General features: G+C 37.4%; 1 protein-coding gene across 3 annotated transcripts in view; it reads right to left on the bottom strand.

The window, feature by feature from the left end:
• Window positions 1-17136, bottom strand: part of Tbc1d4 (TBC1 domain family member 4) — a 204283-nt gene that overhangs the window by 44165 nt on the left and 142982 nt on the right. For all 3 annotated transcript variants that reach the window (XM_076872615.2, XM_076872616.2, XM_076872617.2), the window contains exons 6-10: window positions 16750-16841; window positions 16401-16511; window positions 14567-14686; window positions 2975-3049; window positions 1458-1684 (exon numbers count right to left, since the gene is read on the bottom strand). In XM_076872615.2, the coding sequence (XP_076728730.2) occupies window positions 1458-1684; window positions 2975-3049; window positions 14567-14686; window positions 16401-16511; window positions 16750-16841 (625 nt within the window). The remainder of the gene's footprint in view (window positions 1-1457; window positions 1685-2974; window positions 3050-14566; window positions 14687-16400; window positions 16512-16749; window positions 16842-17136) is intronic.

Genomic DNA, 17136 nt, shown 5'->3' with positions numbered 1-17136 from the left:
AGCCTGTGAAATGGTACCACTATGGTTCAATCCAGAGCCCTAAATCTCCCATTTAGCTCTTTTTCCTTTTTACAGACATTAATCTGTGTGGTAAGTTTTTATAAGGACATAAATGACATCATTTTATATTGGTAGAAATTATTTGAACTTATACATTAAAAATTGGGCAAAAGCATGAGGGAAGCACTGAGATATCATTTATAGTCTAAAACAACTGATGGTTTTAATTTTTAAAAGTAATTGTTCCTCCTACAAAATTTGTAGCTCAGATCAAGACCACTTGCCTAGCATGTGTGAGGCACTAGGTTGATCTGATCCTTAGTACCAATTAAAAATAAATAAATAAAATAAAGGTATACAAAAATACAATAACACTTTTAAAAAGTAGTTATTTCTGGGGGGGGGGAGAGATTTATTATGTTGGGTAAATACAAAATTATAAATAAACATTTTTTAAAAATCATGGTTGCCTATAAATACTTAATCTCTTTCACACACAAAACAAACTAAAGACAAATGTTTTTTTCATACCATAATACCTAATTTGTAGATTTTGAAATCATTCAGAAAACAACAAGAATAAAACTATTACCTTAAAAACATGCTCATAAATCTGATAACATTGGCCATCAAGTATTAGCCTTTCTGGAATTTTTACTTCAAGTCTTTTTTTTTTTTTTTTCCAACTGGCAAATGGCAATCAACTTTATTTTTTTGTATCAAACTCACAGGTAAAGAAGAGAAACTAAATTATTTCTAAAATATAAATTTGGATACAGCAAGAAATAGAATCATTTCTAGGCTTATTCCTTTTACTACAACTTACCAAATAAACAATTTTATTAAATCATTTTTTTTAAATACCACTTAAGATAATTTCTAATGGCCACTGACTATAATTAGGGTATATTTAGTCTTCTTTCTAATATTGCTTTAGTTTAGATAAAATTTGTAGTGCTTTTCATATTTAGCTTTACTAATAGTAAAATACAGCCAAAAATTATTTCATGTATGAAGGTAACTTAAGTGACTTTTTTTAAAACCTGGAATTTTACTGTAGGCCAACAGGAAATTCTATGGCTTTGTTATTTTTAAATTTGCTGACTTTGCTTATTGACAGCCATCATTAAGAAGAACACTGAGTAAATATGTGTTGTCAGTAAGTTTTCAGACAAAACAACAGCATGATAACATGTCTTCTCTATTTTTCTTGGGGAAAAAAAAAAGTTCCCATCCATATGAAATGAGTGCACTAACTCTTTTCTATGAATACACTTTGACCTTGACCCACTTCCCTTAATCACTGAGGTAAAGAAATTCAGTTTATTTTTATGTTCTTTCTAAAAACTAAAAAGTTGGCTAGAGCATGAAGTCACCTTCGACCCAGACTCCACAGTGACCCACACAGGGTGACGTGGGAATCTTGATTTCACATTGTGGGGAGAGGCCTGGCTTACCTGCACTGCTCGCTGGAGCTCTGCCTCAGCAGAGGGGAGCGCACCCCGGGAGCCCTCCCGTTCTGCAAATTCAGCTTTCTCTTTGTGCTTGAAGGAGGGTGGCTGAACGTGTGAGCCCGTCTTCGAAACTGTGGGGAGTCAGAATCCTCCTCGGGGAACGCTTGCCAAGCAGGGGACAGCGGAGAGGCTGGTGGTGTCCCTGGAGGAGAGTCCCCTGGCGAGTATTCCTGAAATGCAAGCACAAGGGGTCTCTCTTTCCTACCAGGTTCGCAGGGGAAGTGCAGAAGATCGGGGCTCAATGGGGACAGGGTGCCTCATCTTCTTCCTGAGTCATGACAAAACTATTTTTTTTTTCTTTTTTACTCAATCCCTGGTGAAGGCTAATCAGTCTCACCACAGCCCACTTCTGATAAGCAGCTGTAAGACAGCATCCGAAAGATAGGCCAGAAAGTGAAAGGGATCAGAAAAGGTATTCTTTCCCCTGACTCGGTGGTAAAATGCTACAGCTACTGTGCTTTTCTCACTGTTGTTGGGGAGATGAAAAGAGACCATGACCAAATGAGGGTGGAGTCTGTGTTAACCCATCTCCTAATTTCCGTGGCATATCGCTGCACTCTTCCTGTGCTGTCAAAATGATATCACAATGCCTAAGTGTCCAAGTCTCGTGGCAAAGCCTGAGGGAAAATAAAATAAAGCCTGGTATCTTCCTTCACTCTGGATGTTTCTATTCAACTACATGTTCCCGGAGGTAAAGTTCTTTTAAAAGACACAAAAACAGGAAATGAAAGAAAGGCAAGCTGAGCTGGAATGTGTCTCCTGTTGCATGAATAGATACCATAAATCTTTCAATTCAGTCAGGTATGCATACTTTCCAGAACAGGCACCACTGTAAAAATGTTTCATTTGATAAACCTGGGTTAGGGACAACAGAGTCATATGTAGCCAGACTAAGCCCCCAAACTCCATCAACAAAAAGTTTAATAAAAATATTTAAACATTTTTCCATTAAAGAAAGGTTGCCTATGCCTCGGGTTACATGTTACACAATGCAGAAAACAGGAAACCAAACCTGGGGGGAGTTATCTGTGAGGTAGAAGAGAGGCTAAAGTTGCAGGTGAAATGATAAAACAGGAGGAAAATGGTAATATGGGAAGAGAACAACACAACAACCAAAAAAATCACTGTACAAGTATAGCAATTAGATGGCTGGTTTTCTATGGCTCTGGATTAACCGTTGCTCAAACACTGTCCCCCAAAGCATACTACCTACAAAAAGTGACAAGTCTATGAGAACACTATCTGATCGAGACACATGTCCCAGCAGAAGGCTTTTCTGAACAAAGACCAGCATGTTTACAGTCAGGGCCTACTTATTTAAAATAACAAAACCTCAATGTTTATATTTTGAAAGCCATAAAGAACTCATAATAAAATAACGAGGCAGGCATATTATGATATTGGTGTTGGTTTTTACTAAATTGCAATTTGGGGTAAACAAAGGAGATCAGATTAGATACCTTCTCCGAAGCAAGACTGTTAGACCGTTCAAAGCTGTCCATGCTTCCAAGCCGACCTCTCATCCTGTTAGCTCCCTGAGTGAGGAGAATAAAATTAACTCCTTATACAGCTTGGATTTTTATTTCAACACTATAGAAGGCAATTTGAGGTCGCCTTTCCATGTGAGCATTAAATTGATCCATTTGTGGTTCTCTCAAACTTTTCAGCTATTATAACATCCAGGATAGCAGGATAAACAGAAACAGTCCCCATCCCTATTATTTCTTAATCAACTATTAGATAACAAGATACTCAGATCAAGCTTTTTGAACTCTTTTGGTTACAAGGTTAAACGAAATTATTCATCTATGAGATCAGTGAGAACTCCTGTAACTCTGAATCTCATACAGATAAAACACCAATGTGGAGGGTAGAGCAAAAAAACAGAAAAGTTACAAAGATCAAGTTTAATACATACATTGTCCACACCACATGATACAGACCTTAAGCTCCACATTATAGGATTATAACAGGTTTTAAGAAATAGAAAAAGGGACTTTCAAAATTTATTGATTTTGCTTTATTCATTATTCCATAATGCAAAACTACTTAGGTAAGTCACTTCATTCCAGAAGATTAGGTTATCAGCCAGCTTCAGTACTAGCAAAACTGATTCTTGATCTTTCCATGTGGCGTGAATTTCAAAGATAATCTAAAAAAGAGATCTGACCAATCATTTTGTCTCATCCCCTCACTTTACATAGGAAGAAACTGCAGCTAACTAATGAAGGAAAGAGAATACAAAGGCAGGTTGAGCCACATCCTTCAGAAGGCCTTAAGAGACACAGCACAGACTGAGGAGTTCTATAAACTCCTGCAACACACGAAAAAGTTCTGACAGGAATGACCAGGAAGTACAAGCCAAGTTGATGTGACAGTGATTCTATAAAATAAAAGCATGCACAACATCTGCACAGTGCTTCACAGTTTTAAAGGATCTCCACACATACCTTGGTTTAATTTGGGAGACAGAGAAGACTAAATTTAACTTCAATTTTTTAATGTTTTTTTTTTAATTGTAGATGTACACAATACCTTTATTTTATTTGTTTATTTATTTATTTATTTATCTGGATTGAACCCATACATGTGGATTGCCTCATACATGCGAGGCAAGTGCTATACCACTGAGCCACAATCCTGGCTCATCATTTTAATTTCTAATCAAAGTAATAACCTGCCCAAAGTTTCAAAAGTCAAATTGTACTGCCAAAGCTTGTAATAAAAACTGGAGACCACCAACCCCTTCTCCACACTTTCAGTCCCACTCCCCAAAGCAAATCTTAAATCATTTATACTGATGCTTCTGATGTTTAGTTCATAATATTTTTGAGTCTTTCCACTTTAGGCACTACATATTAATGAGAAGTTAATACTCTTACTTCATTCCCCACCCACTCTAAACACACACATACACACACTTCTCTCTTGCCCTTCTCCCTCAATATAGTTACAACACATATCAGTGAAATCAGTATTTTGTGCTTAAATTATTATGATTTTTAAACACTATTTGCAGATAAGCTACTTATTTACTATAATTACATTTGATTACATCTCATGTCTTATACACTTTATTTCTCACGGAGTTAATGACTGCTCAGAAATCACAAATTTATTGTAAAACTCTCCAACAGATCGGGATTTAATCAATCATCACATAATTCATTAATTATAGGGTTTTTTTCCCTTTATCTTTGAACTACTCATAATAGAAACCCGTCTTCTTGCTGCAATCTGGCCCTGCATTACAGATCTTCCGAGCATTTTCTTCACTATCAGTGTAGAAATCTACTTTCACCTTCTATGTTTTAATTTCTGTCTCCTTGATCCCATGTCTTTCTCTTTGTCAGTTTACTTCCTCATTTAGGTGGAGGACATTCTCCAGGTGTTTTCTGAGAAAAGGGAGACTGGGAGGTAATTTTAATTTGCATGTCTGTGAATGTCATTACTCTGTGCTTGTATTTCATTAACAGTTTGGCTGAATACATAATTCTGGTTGGAAACATTCCTTTATACCATGTTAGTATTGCTCAAGGTCCTTCAGTTCAGAAGTCTAATGTCTTGGTCAATCTAAAGGCTGTGTGTATGCCCTGCTATTTCTTTTGGAACAGAATCTAAGTTTACCCTTGGGAATTCTAAATTTCACAACTATGTGCCTTGGCATGACTTTTGTTCAGCTGTTCTAATGTGCACTCTCTGGGCCTATTAAATCTGGAAACTCATGTTCATCAGTTCTAAGAAAAAACTTAAGTTCTTTCTTTGAAAATTTCCTGCAGGCATGTTCTCTTTCTGGAGTTCCTAATTTTCAGTTTTTGGGTTTCCAGACTGATCCTTTTAACTATTTAACCTTGCTCTATTTTTCACTACTTTTTTATTTCATTCTATCTTCTAAAAGATAATTTTCAACTCTAGTTTCCTAGGCTTGTATTGAATTTTGCTTTTTATGTCACCTACCAGAAAAATTTAAGTGTTCATTTTCAATTGGCTGCTTTATAATGATAGTATCCTATTTTATTTCATAGAACCAATACTTATTCATCTATACTATGATAATTATAGTTTCTTTTCTTTTTTTGATGCTGAGGATTGAATTTAGAAATACTTTACCACTGAGCCACATCCCTATTTCTTTTTTCTTTTCTTTTCTTTTTTTCTTTTTTTGATAGAGGGTCTTGCTAAGCTGCTGAGGCTGACCTTGAACTTTCGATCCTCTTGCCTCAGTTATCCAAGTTGCTGGGATTACAGGTGTGAGCCATGGCACTAGGCCTAATTATAGTTTTCTATTTCTATAGGTACTCTTTATAGCAACTATATCAATAATAAAATTCATAGCTTCATCTACTATTACTGAATACTTATCATGAGCCATATACTATGCAAACATTTCACACTGTATTAATTGTCTTATTTCATCTTCACAACAATTCTGTGAAGTAGGTATAGTTATTAGTTCAACTTTACAGACAAGGAGACAAGTTCTGATAGATTCTATGGTCCAAGTTCACACAGCCAGTTAAGAGCAGCAATGTGAACAGAGGAAGCTCCGTTTCTGGGTGAAGCCCTTGAACTTCTTCTCAGTACTGACTCCCTAAGGTAGAACTTTATGAATGTAGAATCACAAATAAAACTAACTTGCCTAGTTGGTTAAGTAGAATTTTACAAATACCCCAGAATCTTATCAAGTTCTCTCAGTTCTTCAGTTCTATGCTATAACTAACATACTTTTAATAATGAACTGTATTTGTGGCTAATAAATTACTGGGTTAGTTGTGTAACCAAGAGGACAGTACAGTAAACATCAAGTTGCTCTCTGCTATTTTTAGCCAGTACTTATACACCCAACTTGTCTGATATCGCAAACATGTTACTTGGTCACAGCAGAGAAAGTAGTCATGGGTACTAAGCCATTTCCAGTACCAGAAAAGCAATATAAATCACATATTTTACTCATTAAGGTATTTTATCCATATGTGTGTGTTGTTTTTACACAAAGAGAAACAAGCATACTTAAGGTTATTCTCTATGACTGCTACTAATTCACTCATTTCCACCAGAAGGCCATGGACACTACTCTGAACAAAGCATGAAATGAGGACTGTTTTCAAAATGACTCACACCATATATTAAGTATTTCCATTTTAGAAAATTTCAACTTACGAAACAGCAACAAACAACCAGAACCCAAGACTCTGTCCTTTACCTTTGAACAGACAGCTCTTGCAATTTTACTCTATTATGATTTGGTAATTCATTTGTTGTGCCCTTTCCCTCAGACCCACTTTTTAATACTAATGAACTAAGCTTCTAAGCATTTTTAAAAAAGTGGATCCTATTGCATAAACACCTATAGTCAGCTAAGTAAAATATTTTGCCATGTAAAAATGGCAGGCCATGATGAGCTCAACTCTACGACTGGAGTGTGACTCTTCTGCTGTAAAACTCAGGGGTGGGGATGACAAGTTGTGGGACACAAAACTCCTTTTGCTACATTTAATACAACAAGAAAAAAATGCCAGCCTTCCTAACAAGTCCTTTCTGCGGCACATCACGCAAGCGAGACCTTGTTAGTTCACAAAATTTATGGCATTTGGCATGGCTTTGGAACACAAAAGCTACAGTATCCTCCTTGACCAAAATAGAATGGCTGTGTCCTTGCTGAGAGAGTCACCACAGCAATTCAAGGCATGCAGAGGAGACACTTCAAAGGCGGCCATGCAAGTACTGTGCAGGATGCCAAGGTACTAAACAGAGATAAAGAGAACAATGCTCTAAATACCCTTTTGCTATTTTGTAAATGACAGAGTTTTGGGGCTAACCACTGAGTATACCACCTCAGATGTATAGTGTCATTTTTTCCCAATATGCTGACACTTAATCCTCATGATAAAGTAAGCCAGGATTATTACGCACATTTTACAAATGGCGAAACTATGGCTTAGAAAAGGGAAATAAACACAAGTTCGTAAATATAAGCCTGCCAGGGCGGGGTCTTGCCTTCAGGTCCCTGATCACCTACTTAAATTATCTTTCTAATAAAATTCTTAAGAAACACTGTGTTAAATTCTGATAGCTGATGTTAGTGAATGCTGATTCCTTATTTAGAATGTTAATATCTTAAGAATTAGACTTGTCTAGAATAGCAGCTTTCAAATTTTGCCAGGCATCAGGATGACTTGAAGGGCTAGACATCTGTTATTGGACCCAACTCTAGAATTTCTGATAAAGGAGGCCAGGACTTATATGCCTAAGAAGTTCCCAGATGATACTAATACTGCTTATGTGTGACAATACTTTAAAAACTAATGGCCAAAAACATGAAAAATTAAAATAAAAATAAAAGTCATAAGGTATCCTCTAAAAACAAAACAAAACAAAAAAACAAAAACCAACAAACACTAATGGCCATCCTAGAGCAAAGACAATCACAAATCGTGAGTTACGTTGCAAAACAAAGAGAGTACATCAGAATCATTCATAGAACTTCTAAATTAGGTGCCTCAGTCCCACACCTGATATTTTGATACATTTTGAATATAGGGTTGGGCCCACAGATCTGTTTTTTTGGAAACTCCATAAATGATATTATGATACTGTCATACAACACCAAGATTGAGGAGGTTGAACCATTCATTTAACTGCTTGTTTCTATGAAATAAGCACTTTGTTGAAATAAAAGTGGACATTCCCATTAGGATGACTATTTATTAAACAAACAAAAAAAGCCCAGAATTACAAGTGTTGGCAAGTATGTGGAAAAAAAAATGTAACTTTTATGGATTGCTGGTGGGAATAAAAACTGGTACATCCATTATGAAAAACAATATGGTGGGCCTACACAAAGTAAAAAATATGATTACTACATGAATCAGTAAATCCCTCTTCTGGAAAACTGAAAACAAACTGAAAGCAGAAATCTGGATATCTGAATGCCCATATCCAGGACATTATTAACAACAGGCAAAATGTTGAAGTAATTCAGATGTCCACTGACAGATGAATGAATAAACTAAATAAAATGTGGTGTATACATGCAATGGAGATGTTATATGGCCTTAAAAACAAAGGAATTCTTTTTAAAAAAATTTATTTTTTACATACATGACAATAGTGGAGTGCGTTACAGTCATATTTATCCATTCACAGCACAATTTTCCATAACTCTGTATATAAAGTATATTGATGCCAAATTATGCCATTATACATGAGCTCGCTTATTTTTTTGCATACAATTCTTAATACATCTTTATACCACAATTTATCATATCTCTGTATATAAGGTATGTTGACACCAAATTCACATCTTCATACATGTATTCTATATAATGATGACTGTCTCCTTCCACCATCCTTGCTATTCCCCTTCTACCTCCCTTTCCCTCCCACCCCTATTCCCTATCTAGAGGTAATTTTCCTCCCATGCTCTCCCTCCCTACCCCACTTTGAGTCATCCCCCTTATATCAGAGAAAACATTTGGCATTTATTTTTTTGGGATTGGCTAACTTCACTTAGCATAAACTTCTCTAATGCCATCCATTTCCCTGCAAATACCATGATCTTATTCTTTTTTAGGGCTGAGTCATATTCCATTGTGTATAAATGCCACATTTTTTTTTATCCATTCATCCACTGAAGGACATCTAGGTTGGCGCTGTTACCGCTGTTGACTGGTGACCAGTCCTTGCTTCCCCAATGTTGAAGAATAACACCAGAGAAGCACACCAAGGCAAGGTCAGAGTGGAAAATTAGAAGTTTATTAAAGGACAACAGAAAAGACTTCTCCTGGAGGAAGAAGGGGACCCAAGAGATGGAATCCGTTGAAGGGCGAATGTGTTCCCCTTTTTATAGTTTTCGGTGATGGAATGTAGGTCGGAAGGGTTGGGACACAGATGGGCCAAAGAAGTAATCTGGGCATCTTCAAGTTTGCTGTTCATTAACAATTCTTTGGGATGGGCTATCTTCAAATCTGTTAGGGGCTGTTTCCTGGACTTCATTAACATTCCGAGAGTTGCTCAACTTTTCCGGAAATTCATTCTCAACGGGGCCTCCATTTTAGATTTCACTCGATATTAGTCCCGATTTACCTAACTACACTAACTGCCTAATTTTAAATCTGGCTTCAGCGCCACAGTTTAGCTATTGTGAATTGGGCTGCTATCAACATTGATGTGGCTGTATCTCTGTAGTATGCTGTTTTTAGGTCCTTAAAAACAAAGGAGTTCTGATAAGTGCTACAACATGGATAAAACTTGAAGATGTTATAGTAAGGGAAATAAACTAGTCACAAAAATACAAATGTTGTGTGATTCTACTTATAATGAATCACTGAGAGCGGACAGATTCAGAAACAGAAGGTAGAATGGTAGTTATGAGGAACTGGGGAATGGGAGAGTAAAAGGAAGATGAGTATTGGCAAGAGGGAGAAAGTTCTAGAGATGGATGGTGGTGATGGTTGTATAACAAAATAAATGTGCTTACATCCACTGAATTGTACATTTCAGGTGGTTAAAATGGGCCTTTTTATATTACTATATGTATATCTTACCACAATAAAAAAGAAAATGAAAACAAAAATGAGTAAAAATATTTAACTTACTTATTAATGTTATTTGCCTATAGAATTCACTTCAGCTATCCTATAAAAGATTAAAAGAAAGAGAAATGCCTTGATTTACCGTACATTCTCCAAAGTCTAACTCTCAGATCCTCCAGGCCTGTCCTCTGAATTTTCTCTAAGGATTGTGATGCTTCAAGTGTGGCCTGGTCCTCACAAAGGGCGCGTGCAAATGAATGACTCACCAGCTAATGTGCATTCCCGTCAAAGATCTACGTTGCCCTCTGCTCTTTTCTCAGCCATGTATTGTGAGCAATTTTTCCCAGTGGCATAACACAATAAAACTGAATTACGATGGAAACCTTGTAATTTTATAACCCACACGTTGGTGAATTCCAACAAATGCTACTTGGCGTATCATAGAATCAACATAAGAATTCAAAGAGGCACTTTTCCAACGTGGTCACAAAACAGCTCAGAGTTAACTGCTCCTCTGTACACAAAATTATCTTAATCATCAGAGCTACCCTTTTGGCTAACTCTCTGCCAATTCCAAGCACTTCCTGTAAATCTCCTCTTTCCTTCCTCACCAAGTCCTTAGGCAGTAAGTACACCCTTGCTTTCAGCTCACAGGTGAGGAAACTCAAGTTCAGCAAGGGAAGGAACTTGGTTATCCTATGTTTTAGTCCAATACATTACCATAATACAATACCACGATTAGATAAAGTTATATGAAGTTACAAAGTTAATTTAATACAATATCACAACTGGATAAATTATAAAGAAAAGAGGCTTATTTTTGGCTCACAGTTCTGGTTCAAGGTCAAGAGGTCACATCTAAGCATGACGTCCTTGCTGTCAGAGTCATAGGGTAGCATGGGGCATCATGTGGCAACAGAAAGGAAACTGTAAGAGACCTGACCAAACTGGCTTTTATAGCAGACCCTCTCTGGAAATAACCTATTAACCCCTTAATAGCATGAATGGATTAACTAATTCATGAGAGCATCTCTTAAAGGCCCTACCTAGTTCTACCTCTTAGTCTCTCACATGTGGATTACAATTCAACATCAGTTTGGGGAGAACAAACCACATACCCCGGTAATAAGAGATAAAGCTGGGTTCTAACCAGGCATTCTGGCTGCACCACCACTTCACTGCACTGCTTTTAAATGCAGTCTGATTCCTGAGGACCTGAACTCTCTTTAATTCAGTGACAACATTTGCTGACTATTTAGTCTTAAAACCCTAAACATCTCCTTTTCACCTCTTCTCTAGGAGTAGAAGATGGCTTTTAAAATTTGGCTCCACACAACACAAATACATCAGTGTTCCTAGATGACTATGAATGGATGTTGGTTCATTTCTGGATTTAGAAAGAAAGGAAATAACAAGTGTGTTGTGGGGGGGAACAAAGAGAAAGAGAGGAAGACGGAAGGAGGAATATTAATTTATAAATTTTGAAAGAAAATGGCATGAAAAATTTAGGATCAGCTGCATTAACATATTTATGGCAAACTTCCTAGAGGTTCTTTCCTAAGAGTCTGTTTTCCACTAATAAGGTAATGGCATTCACAGCTGACCACCCTTGCTGCAGGGCTTTTGTTAAAATCAGAAGAATCTCAATCATTAAGAGAAATACCTGTAAAATTGTTTTGAGCTCCAGCAAAGAAAGAAAACTAGGAATACCGCGTCCTTAATGCTCTATTGAATAAACAAGGAATAATTCAAAGTGTATCCAACTATTTTATGGACTCATAATGTTATTCATGTTAAACAGTTGTTTAAAAAAAGCAACACATACCTAGTGTGTGCAGGACCCTGGGTTCATCCCCAACAAACAAACAAAACACACAAACAAAAAAAAAAAAACAAACCCACACATTTGCAAACAGTTAAATCATTCCTTCAGAACCCTTCTCAACGTCGGAGGATTTATATCCCCATCTGCTTCTTCAAAGGCATTGAGATCACTGAAGAATATAATTACAGACTGCAGGCAAAATGTTCATACTCTATTAGCAGAAAAAGTTAAGAAACTTAAAAACAAGTCATCAAGAACACCTTGTGAAACTATCAAAAGAATGAAAACACCTACCACCCATCTGTATATACACATCTACATTATTGAGAGCACGTGGCAGTATTTATGACCCTTGAATTGTCTGCGATATTTATTCACATGATAAACAACCAAAAAACAAACAAACAAAAAAAATCCCAAGTGGGCTTTGTAAAGCATGTGACAAGTTTACTATAATCAATTTTTCATGTATCATTTTGAAACAATCTCTAATGTAGAGAAAAGTTAACACTTCAGTACAAAATATTTTTCTCCAAATCTATAAGTGAATAATCTGGATGGGGGATGTAAATTTCCTTCATCCTGCAGTATTTCAGGGTACATTTCCTATGAACAAGGAATTCAGGAATTCTACACCATTAAAACGCAATTTTCAAGAACAAGAAACTAACATTGATACATTAATACCATTTTGTTCTTAGACTTCATTCCAACTCCAATGGTCCCAGCAACAGCCTTTGTAGCAAAACAATGGGATTCAGAATCTCCACAAATTTTCATGTTCCTTCAGTCTAAACAATTCCTCAGTCTTTTCCTGACTTTTCAGGATCTTGACACTTCTGATGATAATAGGCTTGTTATTTTGTACATCGTCCCTCAGTCTAGGTTTGCTGTGTTTTCTCTGGATTAGATTCAAGAGCTGCCTCTGTGGCTGTCAGACCTCTGAAGCTGTGCTCTGTCCATTCTGCCAGGTGGCACAGGATTTCCGTGTGCTGCTTTGCTGATGAGGTTCAAAGTCATCACTTGACCAAGTTTGTGTCTGGCAGTCCTCTCTGCTCTGAAGTTACTTGCTTCCCTGTTGCATCCTACTCATGCGCAGATGTTCAGTGTGCTGAAGTTCATCTCAGAATAAATTTATGGTTCCTACCTTACTCAATGGGTCATAGAATCATTACACTGCTGTCACTTACTTGGATGGTCATACTGTTGTCAGATGTCACCAGTTAGAGCCCTTTTAAGGTTTTGTTTATGACCATCACCATGGTTCTCTGATGCTCCTTTACTATCTACAAGGCCAAGATGTTCCAGACTTGTACTTTTCCTGCAGCTCTAGAACTGCTTCTCCCAGGATCCTGGTTCCTACTAGTGCAGGAGGATAGATACAAAATACAGATGCTAGCTGGGTTTCGTGGTGCATACCTGTAATCCCAGCGGCTAGGGAGGCTGAGGCAGGAGGATTTCAAGTTCAAAGCCAGCAACTTAGCAAGGCCCTAAGCAACTCAGCAAGACCCTATCTCTAAATAAAATATAAAAAGGGCTGGGGATGTGGCTTGGTGGTTAAGCACCCCTGGGATCAATCCCCAGTATCTAATAATAATAATACAGATGCTAGATTCCACCCAACCAGGCTTATTATCTGATGTATTCAGAAGAACAACTCCCAAGTTCTTTCAGTGAACAAAGCCAGGGGCTGCATGTACACACACACGCACACAAAATATACCCACACAAATACACCCAAGCATCTCTGAGTGCATATTGAATCCAATAACACTGGGTTCATTCAGATTTCCTCTTTTCATACTTGCAGTTCCCTTCTCCCTGGAACCCATAACTTAACATATTTACCTATTTGGACATTCCCCTGCGTGTGACTGAGCTCCACAACTGCCACTATGTGAACACTCTCCTCAACCCCCTCAGGCTGCAACACCCCATATTGAGGCTACCATCCCCCAGGTGCATTTCCTCACTCTGCTGGACTCTACCTCCCTGTATAGGAACACTTCTACCTTAACTCTGTTCTGCTGCCCGTGATGGGCCCTCCCTCTACAGACATGCCCTCCTTGGCCCAAAACAGGCTGCTCTACTCTGCCAACAGCCCCCTCACCATTTTGGCTCCCAAGCCCCAAACCCCTCCATGGGTTCTGTGTCTTTCTGCTCTGAGCCACCCCTACTCTCTGCCCTAAGATGCTGACTTACAGCTTTAGGACTAAATTATTCAGGAAGAGGAAAATGAAAAGGAAGGGAAAAGATTTTGCCTATATTTAAATAAAATATGTAAGTTCACTAAATGAGATTAAAAAAAATTCCACTAATTTATGCTATTTTCAGCATTTTCTATCAACCCTTAAGAATGGGCCAAAGAAGGGCAGGTTTCTTTGTAAGTTTATGACAAATGATAAGAAGTTCTTACAGTACTGAGCTTCAGTATTCTATGGCCCCTTTCTATACATGTCTCTACTAGTAAATCTCTATTGCTCCGTTTCACACATGAGAGGCCCCAGAACAAATCTAGATCTCAGAAGAAAATTTATTTCGGCAGATTATCTTAAGAGTTAACTAAATTAAAGTTATCCTAATAGGTTTTTTGTACTTTTTAAAGTAAATCTTGGGTGAGCTAGCTAAGACTAAAGCCAAACAGTCAGAAAACAAAGACATGTTTAACTAACAGATCTTCAGTTTATCCTTACCCTTGAGAAGATATTTTCCAGGGAGCTAGTTAAGGATCTCTTTGCTTTATTCTTCAGAATGTCAAGTTTGAACCTTCCACCACTTGCTGCGTTTTCTGGGATTGTACTATTTGAAATAGTCTAGAGAAAGAAAACATAGCAATTTTAGTTTAGACATACTCAAGGTTAAATGAGGCTTTAAATACAGGCTTAAAACTAAGCCATTAAAAAAACACAAGAATTCTTCAGTAGCTCCATTAAGAAGTAATAATTTGGGTTCCACACTGTGAACACAAAGATTATGTTTCATGCTTAATATTGTAAGTAATAAAAAAGACAGAACTAAGATCTTTTCTTCATGCCTTTCCTTTCCACTAACATTACTGCTTTATTTAATGGATATTAAATTTGAGACGTCAATTTTTTCTGCTGTTATTCTAGTTAAAGTACCACCATCTCTTTCAAAGGTGCATGTTTTATATTCAAATAAGCAAGAAAAACAGAGAAAATAAGTTCCAAAGAACAAAGCAGCTTGCAAGCAAAATTTAATCCTAGTAATGCCTCTGTTATATTATTCCATTTTCATTTGTGAATAGGTTATTTATCCTTTAGATCTGTAAGTATTCACTGATAGTACTAAACCAAATGAGAGACTCTAATGTGTCCAACATATTAGATCCTCCACATATTTTATCCCATGGAAGTAAGTGGCTCCTGTGAATACTACATGGTCCTTAGGCACATGACAATTTTCAAGAGAGAAACCTTATAATTTTCTAAGGTAAGGAATAACAACACAAAACACATATAAGTATGAAGGAAGAAAGCATGAAGATTGGTTTTCTGTCTCAGCCGTCAGGGAGAAAAGATACATGGGGTTCAGACAGGTAGGAGAACAGGGAGAATGACTTCCCCAGAGCTGGGGACGGTTATTGGCAAAATTATAATGACCAGATTGCTGAAGGGACAGAGTCAGGAGCTAAAAGAAAAGTGAGCAGTAGAGAGTAACATGAAAAAGTGAGGCTGGAGCAAAAACAATGTGAACAGTCTTAAGTGCCAGACAAACAGGAAGAACACTGATTAGAATTTTTAAAAAGAGAAGCATCTCTGTGAAGGTCATCTGAAGGTCATCTCTGTGAAGGTCATTTTAGGGAAATTTACCTCCAAGACGCATTAAAAAAACACCTAAAGGTCACGAAAATCAGACTGAAAGGCTTCTGCCTAGTCTATGCAAGAGGGAATAAAAGTCCACACCAGCATCAGCTCCGTCAGATCATTCCAGAAGTTATGGATGCAAAAAAGTAGTGATTTTACAACAGAGGGCATTTGTGTCCATAAGAGCTAAGCATGTGATAATCCACTCTGATGCTGTTGTAGTGGTCTTACTTTATCTCTGTGAGATGGGAATAAATTCTAAACCATCAGCATAGAAAAGTCATCCTTCCATCTGCAGCTAGGGTGGCCACTCACGAGGGTCAACTGAGGTTTTCATTCTTGTTTTTTACCACTTGGGCTGTCTAAGCTTTTGAAGAAATACAATCTTCATATGAATATTTTTAAAATGATAAATTTTCCCACATCTAAAACAATGTATGCTCACTCTACATGATGAAATATATATGTCTGTTTTTTAAGAAACCAAAAATCACAAGTTCTTTTACATTATAAAACTATTATTATTTTATCTCAACGTGCCAGTACCTGCTAAAATTTCCAAATAAACTCTTACAATGCTGGTCTTTAGCCCTATAGAGGATGAGAGCACAAAGGAAATACTCTTCTTTCATTTTTTTTCTGTGTTATTTTAAATAAACACATAAACAAAAATAGGTCAAAGGAAAAAACATCTTCTCACCGCTGGGCCTTCCCCAATGTGCACATGTGTCTTCTGCTTGGCTTCACACAGCTGCCTGAGGTGTAAAATCACAAGCTCATTCTCTTCCTGGTCACTGATCGGCTTCATTTTCTGTTGAACAGACAAATCAAGAGTACACTCGCAACACAGCTTCTCTCATCTTTCTTTTCACTCAATTGAGTCTAACAGAAAAGACGGAAATGTAACAATGGCTTTCTGGTTCTACCAAGTAGTCCTATAGGACACACAGCTTTAACTTCAAACAGAGGGACAAAAAAAGGAACTGGCATCAACAGGATCCACCTCTTTTTCCTTATGTTTTATTTATGAGAACTACATATAATGTTACCTGAACTCGTTCAAAGATGTCAGCTTGCTCATTATCTGTCAGTGATGAGAGATGCCTCTGTATCACCAGCTTGGCTCTTGGGGGGTAAAGACCTGAGGGAAAGGATGAGGGAAAGCGTGAGCAGAGGCTGCCTGGAGATCTAAGTCTGTTGGGCTGCACTTCACTCCTCCCCAGCAGGCTCTCCACTTCTGTCTCCTCTGGGAGATGTATTCCTGCCTCTAACAAACCCTGGAGCAGGACATCGAGATGATTAAAACCTGGTAACAAACCTCTCCACCAAAATCAATAGCCTCCCACAGCAAACTTGGAGTTGGAATTACTAACAAAGAACTTCTAAGTGAGGCCAAGCATACCACTTAATATACTAACAAACCTAGAGAGGCACCT

Source organism: Callospermophilus lateralis, chromosome 12 (assembly GCF_048772815.1).
Source record: "Callospermophilus lateralis isolate mCalLat2 chromosome 12, mCalLat2.hap1, whole genome shotgun sequence".
Classification (NCBI taxonomy): domain Eukaryota; kingdom Metazoa; phylum Chordata; class Mammalia; order Rodentia; family Sciuridae; genus Callospermophilus; species Callospermophilus lateralis.
This window is presented reverse-complemented; position numbering and strand designations above follow the sequence as displayed.